The sequence below is a fragment of the Loxodonta africana genome, chromosome 12, assembly GCF_030014295.1.
Source record: "Loxodonta africana isolate mLoxAfr1 chromosome 12, mLoxAfr1.hap2, whole genome shotgun sequence".
Lineage (NCBI taxonomy): Eukaryota > Metazoa > Chordata > Mammalia > Proboscidea > Elephantidae > Loxodonta > Loxodonta africana.
The window spans coordinates 43,630,290-43,647,765 of NC_087353.1; the positions used below are offsets into that span (position 1 = coordinate 43,630,290).

Here is a 17,476-nt window from a genome sequence, read left to right on the forward strand (position 1 = left end):
CTCCTGTAGTAACAATGTTCCCTCCCCCGCAACTACCTGGTGACTAATGAAGCCTCCCTCTGCTCCCTGTAGCTTCCAAGAGCTTTCATCAATGTGGTGGAGGTCATGGAGCTGGCCGTCCTGCACCAGGGCCAGAACGGGAAATGTGCCATGCCACTGGCAGCTCAGTAAGTGGTCAGGTCCTGGTCCCAGGGCGAGAGCATCTGGAGATAGCAGAGCCAGACAGCCCTGTCCAGAGGGCTGGCATTACATTTAGCAGGCACTTGGAAAATCATCTGGAAAGGCCTCTGCATTGAGTGCCTACTGTATGCAAGTCACTTCATTTCTCTGGACTCCGGTATGCTTTTCTGTAAAGTGAGTGAGACAGACTGAATGATCCTTAAGGTCCCTTAATGTTGTAATTCCAAAGTCCATCCTTGGTGAGTTGCTCCTTGTTGAGAAGCAGAATAGGGCAATGGGCTTTCAAGACAGCTACATCTGGTCTCAAATTCTGGCTCTGACATTAGAAACTGTGGGGCCTTGAACAAACCATGTAATCTTTCTGGGCCTCTTACTACTCGCCTGTAAAATGGGGGTGATAATGCCTTCCTTGCAAGGCAGATGCGAGGTCTAGAGAAAATGCATATAAAGTAGCTGGCATATGTGGGGCCAGCTCTCGATAAATAGTAGCTTTTATTACACACTTGATAGGACCATGCTTGGAATCCACGCTTGGAATTAAGTATCAATGCACGCGATAAGCATTCCCATTGGAGGCTGGAATTCATTAGAGCTCAACTGTACCATGGTAGGAGGTTGTCATCTTCTGAGGCCAAAGGGTCACCCAGAGTTCTTGTGACTGTTGGTAGAGATAGGAGTTTCTGCATGGGGCTAAAGAGTCCTCTCTGGGGTGGAATGGATTTGCTGTAAAGGTGAGCAGTTGGTTCCCATTCTTGCTGGAGTCTGCCCCCAGGGAGAGTGGCCAATGGACTCAGAGGTCCCAATGACTCTTCCAGGGTCTATGGCTATTGTGTTCCACCTTGTCCATGTGTCTCAAGCTGCTTGACCCCTCCCAGATTCCCAACAGACTCTCCAAATCTGGAGCACTGAAAGAAAGCCTTAAGCAAGTAGAGGAATTTGAGCAATAATTCCATACCAAAAGACAGGGCCATCATAGTTGTCTTCCCACAACTCCAGAACTGCCCCTACCCGGTTCTTTCTGGAGAAACCCCAGGAGCCAAAGCTTGAGAAGGAGCCAAGTCAGGGGCAAGGGGAATGTGCACCCTCTTCCACCAGAGATTGGAGCCTCTCCAAAAGGAGACGTGCGTATCAGATGCCAACTCTTCTACCTTCTCTCTAACCAAGCACCTGCTGGTTCTCGTGCCCCTTGAGTTACGGTCCTATGATCTGGGCCTGAGAGTCAGTAAGGGTGTATTGTGGAGGTACTTGTACGTCACCCTCTCTAACCCTTCACCCCCAACTTGAAGTAGTGCAGGATTCAGGCCCCTGTGGGTAGCAGCATCCTTTGTGTGTCAGAGTCAGCTTCCTGGACTGACAGAGCCAGGTTTCCCCAGAGAAGCCTCTGATTCAAGAATCTTTGCCTCACAGGAGCAACTGCACTTGCCTCAGACGCTCCCAGGAGGACTCCCCAGAGATGCAGAAACTGAAGCAAGTGAACTGGAACTTCCAGGTGAGCCCCCACATCCATCTTCCTCCTGCCCCAGGTGGGTGCTTTCCTTGACTTCTGGAGGAAGGACTCAGAAATTGAATGAGTGTTCAACCAGGGTTTGCTGACAGCAAGGCCCTCCCTAAAGGCAGATCACAGCCCCTGAAATATTTATCCAGGCAAATCAGACACCAAGGCCAGGGAGGGGAGAGGTACAAGAAAACCCAAGGGGAAGCTGGGAGAATCCCCTCCCTCAAGCCCTGGGTCAGTCCGGAGCAGGTAAGCAACACTTGGCTCACAGAATAGACTCCTTGGGGTAGGGTCCATTCCCTACCCAGAACCATGGATCACAAGTGCCATCTCTCACCAAGAGGAGAGGAGGGGCAGCGTTCAATGCCCTCTTGGTCTCCTTGCCTCTCATCTCTCCACTTTCTCTCCCTCCTCCCATTCCTCTCTTAGGAACATAAGGCTTAGCCCACCCTACTTACTACCTAATCTCCAGCCCAAATTCTTCTCACCCTCTTCCCACCCTCCTCCTGTCTGCTCCTCCACCACACTCCTTGCCATTGCCCCCTCTGCTCTTGCCCTTCACATCCCGAGCCTTTCTGAAAATGTATCCATCTTCAGGAACCTCATCTAAGAAGCTTCCTGTCACTAAACTTCACCCTCCAGTATTTCCTCATATCAAATTCAGTTTGCACGCAACTGACCCTAAAGCCCTATCTGGTTCTCTAGTGTTTTTACATCTTATCTTCCCAGCTAGATGATAAGCTCCTTGAGGATAAGTACATCTAGTCTATCCCTTTTATATTCCACATTTTGGCACTTAATAAATCTGATGACCATGGACACTCATCCCCCAAAGTTCACAAGCACTTTGGGGAGCTAGTGTTAAGACAGTCCCTGCTTGAGCTGGATCTGAACTGGAGATACATGCTCTAATTTTTATGCAGTGAGAGCAGGGGAGGCTATTGGCCCAGGTAGTCTGGTCAGTGGCTAAGACCCTCCTTGCAGAGGCTTCAGAATGAAACTGGGTGGGCCAATCAAGATGGTGAGTTTCTCTGAGCAGGGGCTCCAACTCATCTCCAATCCTAATAGCCCAGCACAGGGCCTTGTGACATAAAAAAAAAATAGGTGCTGGAAAATGGTACAGACTAAAGGAATCCTTGCATGGTTACTAGAGTAGCCTCTTTGAGACCTTTGCTTAGGGTGGCTTGACCTGTGTCTTAACCAACCCAAAGCAGGAGGAACAGGGTGTTTGCGTCCAGCCCTGCTAGAAGGGTTGAGCAGCCTCTTCCCCGCCCCCCCCTCCCCCGCCAGAGTGGTGTCTCCAAGTTCTCCTACTGGCACCAGTACATGCAGCGGGAGGACTTTGCAGTTGTCGTGCAGCCCTTCTTCCAAAACACTCTTGTCCCACTGAATGATGTAAGTTGCGGGTATTGCTGGGATGCTTGTGTGTAGAGGCCTTATCTTGCAAGGTATTTCCTTCTCTAAGTGGGCTTTTTCTGACTGTAACACTCCAAGATGGCCCCCAAGGTGTTGCTTTTTCTGCCTTTTTTTTTCCTGTGTGATTGAAACTTGGGTGTACTTGGGAAGAAAAGGAGAAAAAAATCAACAGAGACCAAGCTCCCCAGGCACAGGGATTGCTGGATTGGGATAGAATGGAAAGCTTCCTAAAAATATTTGTTTTCTTTTTCAACTATTAGAGCAGAAGAGCTGAAGATTCGTATCTATTTTTTTTTTTTTCCTAATCTGGGAGTTTCTCTACCAGTATCTGAGCCACTTGGCAGCAGAGTTGAAAAAGTGAAGGAGAAATGCTTAGGGTGCCTGTTGGAGGGTTAAGAGGTGGAAAAGAGAGCACTCTTCCCAGGAAATAATTCATTCCCTCTTGCCTTTGGTCATAGAGAGGGGACGCTGATCTCACCTTCTTTGCGGAGGACTGTTTCCACTTCTCAGAACGTGGTCATGCCGAGATGGCCATCGCACTCTGGAATAACATGGTGAGTGACTGAGGGCCTGGTGGGCTTGTGTCACAGGGCAACCAATTGATGTTGACTCTGATTTGCACAATGACAAACCTACTAGCTGGCATACCTCCTTTCTCCTCAAAATGGCAGCACACCTTATTTGTCCTGACAGATGGTTTTCACCAGAAGGCATACACATATACCCATCCTATTTTTTCGGCAATGCCTAGGTGCTGTGGGGGTATAACTCTGTAATCAAAGAGACTGGATAAAGTATCAAGCCCTTGCTATAGACCTTGGGCAAATGATCTCTCTGGCCATCTATAAAACAATGAAATTGACGCAGATCTCATAGAAAATGAATGTAGATAATGTGTGCACAGCACCATAATTAGCATTCAACAAAAGTCAGCCCCATTACCCTTCTCGCACTCTAGTCTCAACTATTCCCAACTATTGTTTCTTTAAGCATCAAAAACTAAAGAGCCACCATAGCCTCATTTCCCAGCCTACCATCTAGTCCAGGGCCCTTTCTGATGGGGAAGAAGGGGACCTTATGGTATGGACATACAGCCCGGGGACCACAATGACACCTGGCCTTGTGCCTTACCTCTGCCTTTTACACCTGTCCACTTACAATTGGACAATCAGCTGGTTTGCACAGAGTTTCCCTGGTAACCCTGACACTGTATCCTCTTGCGCAGAGCAAATGAAATGTCTTCCCATTCCAAAGGCTTCTTTCGATCTAGGCTCAGTGGGTAACCCAATCCCCACCCAACCTGCATGTTCTCTCATTTCCCCCCGGTGACTAAACAGTCTACACTCCAGCTCCTTTTATTGCAGTTTCAGGCCCTCGGTGTCTCTGCCAACCACTGCTATGCAAATATTCCCACACCTGTCAACTCATCCAAATGTCCAGTAACTTCCTCGGCTGACTCACAATATTGACTTTCTCCTTAGTTACACCACCTCCTCCTCTCTGGCAACCTCTTCTTTTCAGAATAGCGTGTAAGTAGGCTTTATCTTGGCCTATTTAATTGCGGACTCAGCCTTCCTGTACTTTTGTTTTCCTAGTGTTTTCCTCCTGTTGACATCACATATCTGCCCACTCCTGAAACTTGCATCATACTTCTTCAGCTCAGGACTCTAAATTGCAATCACAATGTCTCTGAGTTTCCTCCCACCCATCCAAGCCCCATAGTAATTTTTTTGAATCAAAGTTTATACAATATAATTGCTGACAGCAGTTATGTCTCTGTGGTAGATTTTATTTTGCGGGTCAGTTGTCCTTCAGTGGTTCAGTCATGGGACTAAAATCCTTTTAAAATCCCCCTGAAGAATGGATATCTATTCCCTGAACCATTTCTCCCTCAAGACCTCAGGGGAATCCACAAATTCCAAGAAGGGCCAGGAACACTTTTAGCCTTTCTTCTTTCCCTCTCAGCTTTTCCATCAAGGAACAGCCTGCCTGCCCTAGGTGGTATCCTAAGACTTTTTAAACCCAAGATGTTCCCAGAGTTTCCTGGGGCTCAATGGCCTTCGATGACTCAGACATGACAGTGTCCATGGGTCTGTTTCTATGTGAATTTACAATGTAGTTCTGACCTTCTCTTCCAAAAAGCTTGGTGGGTCTTTCCCGTTCATCCAGGTGAGAGGCTTTTATTTCATCAAAACCAGTGGGAGGGGTCAAGATATGGAAACAAAAGGTGAGCACTGCCATGGAGCCACATTGATGACAATAAAGACTGTCCCTAACCCCCCAGCCATTATTTCCCCAGCCATACCCTGTATTTAAAAAAAGACAACAAAGCAAAACAAAACAAAAATCATCTAAGAGTGTCTTATCCTATGCTATGTAATTTGGGGAAATAATTATATAGTCCAGTGTTTTCATCCAAAGCCATCTCAGATTCAAAACTAGCATCATGCCACTTTTCAGAATATCTTACCGAACTTTCACCCCAGAGTGACATAAAATAAATAATAGCCCATTAGAGCTGGAAAGGGTTTGAAGGTCACCAAGCCAGTACTGTCTGTGACTAAAATGCAGAAAGGCGAGACACACAGCCAGTTGGTGGCCAAGCTGGCATTAGAACTCAGGTTTCCACATCCTCCCCTAGTGCCCTGGCCACAGCAGCGCACGGACTCCTCGCTCCCACCTCAATCAGCACATGTATGACCAGTGAATTCATATCTCATAATTAGAGTCCCATGACATAGTGTCTGCAGGCTTGGCTGCCATGCCCGGCGTATCCCACTGTGGCAACAAAAACACTTTAAGCTGTTTCATCTCTTGCTTCTCCTCTCTTAATAGCTCACACATCCTTCTCCTGAGGCCTTTGCAAAGCCTAAGCCAGAAACACCAGCGGCTCCAGGGAACGTTTTCCTCTTCCTTTTTCTCCTTGCCTTCTATAAAGAGTGTCTCCTTATTTCTGATGCCTATTCCTCCATTGCTGCCTGCTCCCTTTTCTGTCTAAATCCCACTCTCAGCTAACATTTGTGTGACAGCTCCAGCCTCCTAAACTGCCTCCCTGTTTTCCAGGCTTACCACCTTTAGAACAGCCTTTCTCAGGTCTGTCTGCATAAAAAAATCATCTGGACACTTAAGTGCCTAGAACCACTTTGGAAAACTATTTGGCATTATCTACTACAGCCGAACGTGTATATTCCCTATGAGCTGACAATCCTGCTTTTAGGTATATCCCCAACGGAAAGATACACGTGTGTTCACCAAGAGATATACAAGCACTTTCATAGCAGCACTGTTCATAAGAGCCCCAAACTGGAAACTTCCCGAATGTCCCTCAACAGAAGAATGGATAAATAAATTGTGGTACAATCAGACAATGGAATACTTTACAACAACGAGAATAAACTTCAGTAACATGCAACAATATATATAAATTTCAAAAATAAGCAAAATTAACATATGGTGTTAGAAGTCAGTATGATGGTTACTCTTACAGGATGGGCGGAGCATATAGTACTTGCAGAGGGCAGGGAGGGGCCTTCTGGGTGCTGGCAGTGTTCTGTTTCTTGATCTGGATGCTGGGTGTGCCCACTTTATGGAGATTTATAGACTACTCACTTAGGATCCGTGCTTGTTTCTGTATGCAAACTAACTTCAATAAAAGGTTTACTTAGAAAAAAAAAAAAAACAGTGACTGGGCCCAGAGGTTATGATTTAATTGGTTAATTGGTCTGGGGTGGGAGCTGGGCTCAGTAGCTTTTAAAAGCTCACCAGGTGATTTTAATGTGCAGGGTCTGTGAACCACTGCCTTAGATCTATTCTCCACAGGGCAACTCCAGTGGTCTGTATAAATGAAAATCTGGCCAAGTCACGCCCCTGCTTTCCCCCACCAGAGGAGGAAGCCAGGTCTCAAAGCACATAAGACCTTCTGGGACTTGGCCACAGTTAACCTCTCCAGTTGCCACTCCTGTCACCCTCTGCCTTGCTCTGCAATCTGGTAACACTGAACCTCAGGAAGTTTCCTGCACCACCCATGCTGTTCACACCTCTGGGTGTTTGCTCTTGCCTGTTCCATTCTCTTGGATCGACCTTTCCGGCTTTTTCTCCCGGCTAACAGTTGCCTGCCTCTACACTCAACTCAGCTGCCAGCTCTTGCAGGAACCTTCTCTGAATCCCCGGGGCAGGCTATCGGCCTGCCCAGCTCCATCTTGCCCTCCCAGTCCTGGTCCTGTCATTTACCATGTTGTTGGTATCAGCAGTGCCTGGCTTAGGCAAGGTTGAGTCTAGGAAAAACAACTCCACTTCTGGCGGTCAGCCCCAGGCCTTCTCCCCTTGAGCTTCTCTACTCAGGTATTCAAGACTTCAGCTCATCCATTCATTCATTATTGAGCACCACTATGTGGCAGCTACTGTCCCAGGTGCTGGGGATACAGCAGAGAAAAAGAAAAGAACAACCCTGTTCTCATGGAGCTTACAGTCTTGTGGGGAAAGAAAGATAATAAGCAAGTAACAAATAATCAGTAAGGTCATATCGGACCACATTCAAAGCTTAAATATAAGCAAAAAAGCAGGGGAATGTCACAGAATACAACAGTTGCAGGGAGGGAGGCCTCACTGAAGAAGTGACATATGAACTGAATGTCAAGAGGCTGCCAGACATGCAAAGGTCTGGGCCAGAGTGTTCCAGGCAGAAGAAACAGGGCCTGCACAGCCCTGGAGTCGGGAATGAGCTTGAAGTATTTGAGGAACATAAAGGCCAGTGTGGTCAGAGGAAAGCGAGCAAGGACAGAGGGGTAAGAAGGGGACAGGTCATTGGATGATCTTAAGCAGGGGAGTGAGATATGATCTGGCTTACTCTGGCTGCTATTTACGGAGCGATATGTAAGGAAGCAAATGTGGAATTGGGAAGGCCTTTAGGAGGATGCTGTAGCCCAGGCGAGAGAAGAAGGTGGCTGGAACCACGGTAATGGCAGTGAAGAGATTTAGGATATGTTTTGGATTGGTTGATGGGTGAAGGAAAAGAAGAACATAGGATGACTCCTTGGTCTGGGGTCTAAGAAATTGGGTCACTGGTTGATGTGGTGGGGAGAAATAGGCTTGGAAGAGAAAACAGAGTTCTATTTTGGACATGGTGTGAGTTATGGAGCCCTGGTGGTGCAGGGGTTAATTGCTCTGCTCCTAACTGAAAGGTTGGTGGTTCAAATCCACCAGCTGCTCTGCAGGAAAAAGATGTGGGAGTCTGGTTCCATAAAGATTTACAGCCTTGGAAATGCTATGGGGTGGTTCTACCCTGTCCTAAAGGGTTACTATTGGTCAGAATCAACTCAACAGCAAAGGGTATAAGTGTAAGTTATCTTCTAGACATTCAAGCACAGTTAAACTGTTAAATATACAAGTCTGGAGCTCAGAAAGGAGACAAGGACTACAGATAAAATGGGGCGGGGGCGGTTATTAACATAGAGGTGGCATTCAAAAGGATGCAGTTAACTAATAGCTTCTAGGTAGAAAAGAGCCAGCCTATACCAAGTACCAAACCCTAGGGCATTCATTCTAACCTTTGACACCAGCAAAAGATGAGAAGGAGAGGGAGTGGTGAGGAGGAGGGTAATGAGAAGAGTTCCATGTTTAGGAAGCCCAGGCAAGTGAGTGCTTCAACAGGGAGGCATCAACTTTGGGAAATGCTGCTGAGAACTCAAGCAAGATGAAAACAAAAAAAAGCAACCATTGGATTTGGCAATATAGAGGTCGCTGGTGACCTAAACCAGTTTCAGTCAAGTGACAGAGAGTGAAGGCTACTTGGAAGGGGTAGTAAAAAAAAAAAGTAGGAGGTTGGAAAGTCAGTGACTACAGAAAACTCCTTCAAGGAGTTATGAAGGGTAATGGCGAAGGTAATGAGAACGAGAACCAAAACCAAATCAAATCATTGTTATTGAATAGATGTCAACTCATAGCAACCCTGTAGAACAGAGTAAAACTGCGCCTAGGGTTTCTAAGGCTATAATCTTTATGGAAGCACACTGCCACATCTTTCTCCCGTGGAGTGGCTGGTGGGTTCGAATTGCGGACCTTTTTGTTAGTTGAGCCCTTTAACCACTGTGTCACCAGGGCTCCTTTGGGATTAAGGAGATGGAGTTAAAAGATAGGCGATATCAAAGCAGGTTTGTGTGCTGATGGGAAAGAATGAGTAGAAAGGGAGAAATTGATGCTATCATCAAAGCCGTGTTATCATTATCTTTCTCTGCCCCAATTAGTTCCTGGGTTTCTGGAATATCATTGGGAATCAGGCAACTTGACCTTTAGCATCCATTCTGTCACTAGCTGTCAGGATTACCTAGTCATACTAGGTTTGCATTTCCTCAGCTCTGAGAAAGTGGAAATAATATTATCTTACATGTGTAAGCCTCCTCCCTTCACACGTGCTTTCATTTTGTCTTCTCATTTGACGTTTACACAACCCTATGTGGAGTACTTGGGGCAAGATTGAGTGCACTGCCCCTTGGACCTTAGAGAGGTAAAGCAGTCTGCCAAGCACCACACAGCTCATGTTGGCAGAGCCAGGACCACTGATAACTGCCCTGCCTCCATGCTCACTGTGTTCAAGCCATCATGATGCCACCTCCCCCAAGACCAGACCAGCCCACGAGTGTCTTGTGTTACGAAGGAACAGGTATAAAAGGCTTTAAGACAAAAAAAAAAAAAAAAAAGATCACGGGTCAGGTGTGAACTTTGCTCTGATAGAGTACTTTCATTTCCCTCATTGGCAGTACCTGGAGGTCAGGAGTGGATGAGGTCAGAACAGGTAGGGAAGCAGATTATAGAGTGGATGGAGGCTAGAAGTTCTGGACAGTCTGTGAGTAGGTGGGAGTGTGAGGGTCCATTCTTCTCAATGTTGTCCATGCATCAGGGGGCAGGCTTGCTGGCTTAAGATGTTGGGTCAAACATCAGCCCCGGAGAGGGTGCAATAGCTTCAGGCTTACTCTCAGAATGTCCCTGGATAAAAAGTATTAAGCAGAACTCCTCCAAACCACACTTACTCCAAGGGGTGTTTCAAGCAAACTTTTTCATCTATGTGGAAAACACAAAGTAGTTCATGTGAGTAAACTCCAATTTCTTAAGGTTGATGAGCAAGTGTAGCAATGATGTCATGGCAACCAATGTGTTTTTCAAAGTTTTCCTGAAAGTGACTAGCCCCACGCATTTCAAAAAGTTGGTAAATTTGAATATCATCATTTAATAAAATTGAAAATACAGAGTGTCTGCCATCACAGTCACCCATGAGGGGGCCAAGAGGTGGAGGTTCTGGTTCCAGCCCTTCCACAAACTGGCTGTGAACTTAGAACTGGGCAACCCTCTCTCCGGGCCTTAATTTCTTCATTGGTAAACCCAGGGGACAGACTCAGGGTCCCGCCCTGCTCTGATGAACTCTCACCTGGGGCTCTGTGGGTCAGAAGTCAGCTCTGGCTCCAAACCCAGGGCTGCTGGTCTCTACCATGGATACTGCTAATCTGCTGGCTTCAACCTATTCTTCCAAAGGGAGGGAATCTGGCGTGAGATACCTCCCATGTCAGGAAAGTCTCCGCCAGCTTTGGAGAAAATCATGCGCTTCATTTTCTTTCTTCAGCTGGAACCAGTGGGCCATAAGACAACCTCCAACAACTTCACCTACAGCCGAACCAAGCTCAAGTGCCCCTCTCCTGTGAGTAAACGGCCCTCTCTGTTTGCTGGGAGTGCCTCTACATGGATACACAGAGGAGTCCTCTGGGAGGCTTTGTCCATGGGCACCTTCATTCTCTGCCACCATTTTCAAACCTCACCTCTCTTCCCTGCCACAAAACATCACCATTCCTCAGGATGTGGGCAGCCATGGAGTGACAGGAGGGAGAATCCAATAGCTCCAACTGAAGACAGAAGAGTCCCTCAGGGTTTGCTGACTAATAAAAAGCACCAGTCAAATACCTTGAGTCACTATCACTTCTTAGGGATCTGACACATTCTCTGCCTTAAACATCCATGGAGTAGCTTATCCATGCCAGGCACTATGCTAGGAGATAAGGGTTGAGAATCAAAGATAAATAAGACATGGTATCTGTTCTCAGAGCTTAGAGTCCTCTTCCTCCCTTCCTACCTGACTGCCATGCCCCGATCTGGGCCCTGACTACCCTTACCTGGATCACTGACATGGCCCTAAATCATCTCCCCAACCTGTTCTCTTCTCTCCCTTCTCCATGCATCCTATACTTGCTGCTAGAAAGTAACTCCACTCTTGTCACAGCTGCTTAGAATTCTTCCCTAGTCACCACTGGCTATTGAGTATATTCCAGAGGGGAGGCCCCTCACCCCCTAGTGCCTTTCTCACACACTATGCTCCTGGCAAATAGGCCAGTTTTCCAGACAAACCCCACAACTGTCTGTTCTTTGACTGCTGCCATTTTCTCCTCTTGGAGGATCATCACTTGTCTCTGCCTATGGAAAATATTCACATTCTCCAAGACCTGCTGTGTCCCTCTCTGGGATCCACCTTATCTTACCTTACCATTCCCACTCCCAGACATGCACCTGTGTTGATTTCTCTTTTCTGTTTGTACCTCTCATAAGACACTGACTCATTTGCCTTTATGATGTGATTGTCTCTGCACATGTCTTATTTCTCTACTGGACAATGAAAGAAGATGTCCCATCTTGGCCTTCAGATACTTATCATTGCTCCTTGCACAGGGCTCAATGTAGCAGGCACTCGATGAATGTTCACCAAGAGTAAGAAAAGCAGGGAAGTGTGAGGAAGAAAAGAATCCAGGGAGGGAAGCCTACATGCCTCCTTGCCCAGCCCTTCTCACTTTTGGTCCTTTACTCTACTCCAAAACCAACTGTCCTTCCACATCTACCTTGCCTGATCCCTGAGTACTCCTGGGATGGGAGTAGGTGTCCAGGGGTGACTGAGAGGAAAGAGAGGTGGGGGCACCATCTGGCTGCCCAGGGCCTTCTTCCGTGGGTCGCCTATCAGTCCCCCAGTGCGGAATCCAATCTTTCAAAATTGGGTGGACAGGAAAGGAGATGCTGGCAAGAAACAAAAAGAAGGGTGTTGCCCCCTCAGGATACCCATCCTCACTCAGAGGTTTGGGCACAGTATAAATGAAGGAGCCTTACACAGGAGAAGAACTACGAAAACGTGCAAGGGGTAGGGACTAAACAAGCCTCAGGTGCGCAATGGATGATTTTCAGGGACTTTAACCTCTGACTGTCCCTCTTCTCCACAGGAGCACCCCTACTTCTACACCCTGAGGAATAGTCAGCTACTTCCAGACCAGGCTGAAGAACCCTCCAACGTGCTCAGCTGGGCCGTGCCAGTGGCAGCAGGACTCGGCCTTGTGGTTGGAGTCGGTGTGGTGATGGTGTGGAAAGCCATGAGAGGTCCCTACAGGAAAGGGCCTCCAATGAGCCTGACCACTGCGAGCTTCTAGGCAGGCAGGTTCTCGTCCTAAATTCCCCAGCCATACTCCTCACCAGCCCTGCTAACTCGGCCACCCCTGGCCACCATGGAGATCACTGCCTTCAACACCTGCTGACCATGGGAAGTCGAGGGGGATAGACATGGCTCACTGGGGCCTGGGAACTATACTCCTGAAATTGGCAAATCTAAGTAAAGGCCAAAAGCTGTTCTATTCTTGGTTTACCCTGCTTGAAGCACTTGCTTTCTCTCTGTTGTGCAGCTCAGGTATGGGATCTGGGTACCTTTCATGCCCTGTCTCAGCCAGTGCTGCCTGAGTGATGGCAAGCCAGAGAAGGGACTGTACCCATCAGGCTCCTTCTAAGCAGCATAACAAGCACATCCTCAGTTACCAAACAAACTATTTCAAAGGTAGGAAAAGCGCTGGTCACCAGGTGGTGACTGAATTTCAGAGATGGCTGGTCATCTTTCAATTTCATCCAAAAAATACTTGTCAAGCACCTGTTTCATACCCAGGATAATGAAGGGCATAGTGCTACCTCAAAGGCGGTGTCTATCGTGACCTGGCTGGGAAGACAAATACCTGTAAAACATGAAGAGCTTCATGACAATTTATAATTAAGCACCAGGACTTTGGTAGTAAATGTGTCTGATAGCTTTAGAGAATAGGACAGGTTCTTGAGAAAAGTTTCCTGGAAGAAAGCAATTTCGAAACAACATTTTAAAAAAACGAAAGGGTTGCTCATGAACGCCTCACATATCCTCCACCTGATTTTTCCAAGATGCTAACCTGAGGAAAGAATTCCTATTTCTACATTCCTAGATTTCTGAGAGAAAGCTAGAGAGTCTGATGTCATAATACAGGCTGCCATTCATTTAGCACCTATTAGAGGCAAGGCTCTGAGCTGGATGCCTTATGCAGGTTAGCTCTTTTTATTCCTCTCAAAAACTGAGGGAGGAAGGCATTATCATCTGTGTTGTAAGTGAATCTCTAATCCCCAAGCCCGTGGTGAGTGTCAAAGAATCTGAGTTAGAACCCCAGATGTTGTTGTGTACCATCAAATCAGTTCTGACTTATAGCTACCCTACAAGAAAGAGTAGAACTGCTTCATAGGGTTTCCTAGGCTGTAATCTTTACAGGAGCATGTGCTAAGTCCCTTACCCCATGGAGTGGCTGGTGGGTTCAAACTGCCAATCTTTGGGTTAGCTGTTAAGCCATTGTGCCAGAATCCCAGATAGACCATTTAAATTGTGTGACCTTTGAATCTGCAAAAACCAAACCAAAAACAACAGAAAGAAACAATGCCCGGTCCTGTGTCATCCTCACAATCTTTGCTATGCTTGAGCCCATTGTTGCAGCCACTGTGTCAATCCATCTTGTTGAGGGTCTTCCTCTTTTTCACTGACTCTCTGCTTTACCAAGCATGATGTCCTCCTCCAGGGACTGGTCCCTTCTGATAACATGTCCAAAGTACATGAGACAAAATCTCACCATCCTTGCTTCTAAGGAGTATTCTGGCTGTACTTCTTCCAAGACAGATTTGTTCATTCTTCAGAAGCTCCGTAGTATATTCAATATTCTTTGCCAACACCATAATTCAAAGACATAAATTCTTCTTTGGTCTTCCTTACTCATTGCCAGCTTTCTCACGCATATGAGGCAATTGAAAATACCTTGGATTGGCTCAGGTGTACTTTAGTTCTCAAAGTGACATCTTTGCTTTTCAACACTTTAAAGAGGTCTTATGCAGCAGATTTGCCCAATGCAAAACATCATGTGATTTCTTGAATGCTGCTTCCCTAGGCATTGACTGTGGATCCAAGTAAAATGAAATCCTTGACAACTTGAACCTTTTCTCCGTTTATCATGATGTTGCTTGTTGGTCCAGTTGTGAGGATTTTTGTTTTCTCTGTGTTGATGTGTAAGCCATACTGAAGTCTGTAGTCTTTGATCTTCATTAATAAGTCCTTCAGGCAGTCTTTGCTTTCAGCAAGCAAGGTTGTATAATCTGCGTATTGCAGGTTGTTAATGAGTCTTCCTTCAATGCTGATGTCACGTTCTTCTTCATGTAGTCCAGCTTCTCAGGTTATTTTTTCAGTATACAGATTGAATAAGTATGGTGAATAGATACAACCCTGACACACACCTTTCCTGATTTTAAACCATGCAGCATCCCCTCGTTCTGTTTGGATGACTTGGTGTACTTAGTTTCCTCATGAGCACAATTAAGTGTTCTGGAATTCCCATTCTTTGCAATGTTATCCATAGTTTGTTACGCTCCACACAGTCGAATGCCTTTGCATAAAACGCTGGTATTCTCTGCTTCGCCGAAGTTCCTCTGACACATCTTCTTCTGAATCCGGCTTGAATTTCTGGTAGTTCCCTGTCAATGTACTGTTGCAACTGCTTTTGAAATATCTTCACAAAATTTTATTTGAGTGTGATACTAATAATATTGTTCGATAGTTTCCGCATTGTATTGGTTCACCTTTCTTTGGAATGGGCACAAATATGAATCTCTTCCAGTCTGTTGGCCAGGTAGCTGTCGTCCAAATTTCTTGGCACAGACAAGTTAGCACCTCCAGCTTTGCATCCATTTGTTAAAACATCTCAATTGGTATTCCATGAATTCCTGAAGCCTTGTTTTTTGCCAATGCCGTTAGTGCAGCTTGGACTTCTTCCTTCAGTACCATAGGTTCCTGATCACATGCTGCCTCCTGAAATGGTTGAACATCAACCATTTTTTCTGGTACAGTGACTCTGTGTATTCCTTCCATCATCTTATGATGCTTCATCATTCAATATCTTGCCTATAGAATCCTTCAATATTGCAACTTGAGGCTTGAATTTTTTCTTCAGTTGTTTCTGCTGGAGAAATGCAGAGCGTGTTCTTCCGTTTTGGTTTTCTAGCTCTAGCTCTTTGCACAGTTCATTATGATACTTTGTCTTCTCGAGCCACCCTTCAAAATCTTCTGTTCAGCTCTTTTACTTTCTCATTTCTGCCATTAGCTTTAGCTACTCTATATTCAAGAACAAGTTTAAGAGTCTCTTCTGATATCCATTTTGGTCTTTTCTTTCTGTCTTGTCTTTTTTTAATGACCTTTTGCTTTCTTCATGTATGATGTTCTTGATGTTATTCTGTTTTCAATCATTAGTGTTCAGTGCGTCAAATCTATCCTTGAGATGGTCTCCCAATTCAGGTATATTTTGGTTCTCACAGACTTGTTTTAATTTTCTTCAGCTTCAACTTAAACTTCCATATGAGCGATTGATAGTCTGTTCCAGTCAGCCCCTGGCCTTGTTCTGACTGAAGATATTGAGTTTTTCCATCGTCTCTTTCCACAGATGAAGTCGCTTTGATTCCTATGTTTTCCATCTGGTTAGATGCATGTGTATAATCACCATTTATGTTGTTGAAAAAAAAGTATCTGGAAGTCAGTGGTCTTGCAAAATTCTGTCATGTCATCTCTGGCCTTGTATCTATTGCCAAAGCCATATTTTCCAACTACAGGTCCTTTTCCTTGGTTCCAATTTTCACATTCCAAACACCAGTGATTATCAATGCATCTTGATTGCATGTCTGATCAATTTCAGACTGCAGAAGTTGGTAAAAATCTTCTGTTTCCTCATATTTGCTATTAGTGATTGGTACATAATTTGAATAATAATCACAGTAACTGGTCTTCCTTGTAGGAGTATGGATACTATCCTAATTGCTGACAGTGGTGTACCTCAGGATAGATTTTGAAATGTTCTTTTTGACAGTGAAAAAGAAAATCAAGATAATAATTATCATAAAAATCAGGATAGGTACCCTTGAGAGGAGGGGGTTGTGATACAGGAGGGATACATGGAAGGCTTCTCTGATATTAAAATTGTGATTTCTTAACCTGGTTACCCAAGATTTTGCTTGATAACTATTCTTGAAATTAAATGAAATATGTTTTAGGCTTTTTTTCTGTATGTCTATTTCATCATATTTTTTAAGATAAAAGAATTAAGGAGGAAGGTGTTTTATACAAGGCATTTATACCAGCTAAGTCAAATTGCTTATTTACTTATTTAAAAAACTATGAGGAAGTGCCCTGTCAGCTTCAGTGGCCAGTTGGAGGGGCTTCTTTTAGGCTCCAAGGCCTGAGGACAACACCCAGGAAAACCTCCACTTCACTAGAAATATGGCAAAGCTGTTCCCAAGAACCATGGTAAATTGCATTACAAAGTCACTCTCATGGATTGAATTGTGTCCCCCTAAATGTGTTTTTTTTTTTTTTTTAATTCTAACCTCTATACCTGTGGGTACAATCCCAGTTGGGAATAGGGTTTTCTTTGTTATGCTAATGAGGCCAATTAGCATAGGGAGTGTCCTAAACCTAATTCGTCCTGAAAAGAGATTAGACAAAGAAGCAAGCACACAAACTGGGGAAGACAGATACCCTGTGCAGATCATCTATAAGCCAAGGAACTAAGAAACGCCCATAGCTAGCAACAAGGAAGCAACCCAGGTGGCTGAGATCCCTCTTTGGGCTTTCAGCCTCTAAAATTGTGAGAAAATAAATTTCTGTTCTTTGAAGTAACCCACTGGTGGTATTTGTGTTAATTTTTTTTTTTTTTAGCAGCACTAGGTAACTAAGACAGTCACCAATCAAAATACATGTAAGTCAAAGTAGACTTGGACAAAGAAACAGGGAATCTGCATCAGGGCAGGCCCCAGATCCAGCTGGCCCCAGTACTCAGCCTTCCAGGAGCAGACCAGTGTGAGTCTAGCTCCTTAGCAACAAGGGGCTGCTGAGTAGCAGGAAGGGCTCACCAGGGTTCAGCAAAAGGAAGCCACCCAGGTGCAGCCCCTGTATCTCTGTGCAATGTTCTGAAGACTTGTCACTATAAGCTTGTCCTCAAGTCCTTCCAGCTCTACCCCCACTGCTTCTTGACTATTCTGGCAGCTGGCACC

The 17,476-nt window shown here is 45.5% G+C and overlaps 1 protein-coding gene across 1 annotated transcript in view; it reads left to right on the forward strand.

Annotated features, from left to right (window-relative positions):
- Window positions 1-17,097, forward strand: part of PLB1 (phospholipase B1) — a 111,653-nt gene extending 94,556 nt beyond the window's left edge. The window contains exons 39-44 of the mRNA XM_064295174.1: window positions 73-167; window positions 1,588-1,669; window positions 2,966-3,070; window positions 3,550-3,645; window positions 10,704-10,778; window positions 12,337-17,097. Coding sequence (XP_064151244.1) covers window positions 73-167; window positions 1,588-1,669; window positions 2,966-3,070; window positions 3,550-3,645; window positions 10,704-10,778; window positions 12,337-12,540 — 657 coding nt within the window. The 3' untranslated portion in view covers window positions 12,541-17,097. The remainder of the gene's footprint in view (window positions 1-72; window positions 168-1,587; window positions 1,670-2,965; window positions 3,071-3,549; window positions 3,646-10,703; window positions 10,779-12,336) is intronic.
- Window positions 17,098-17,476: the final 379 nt, after the last annotated feature.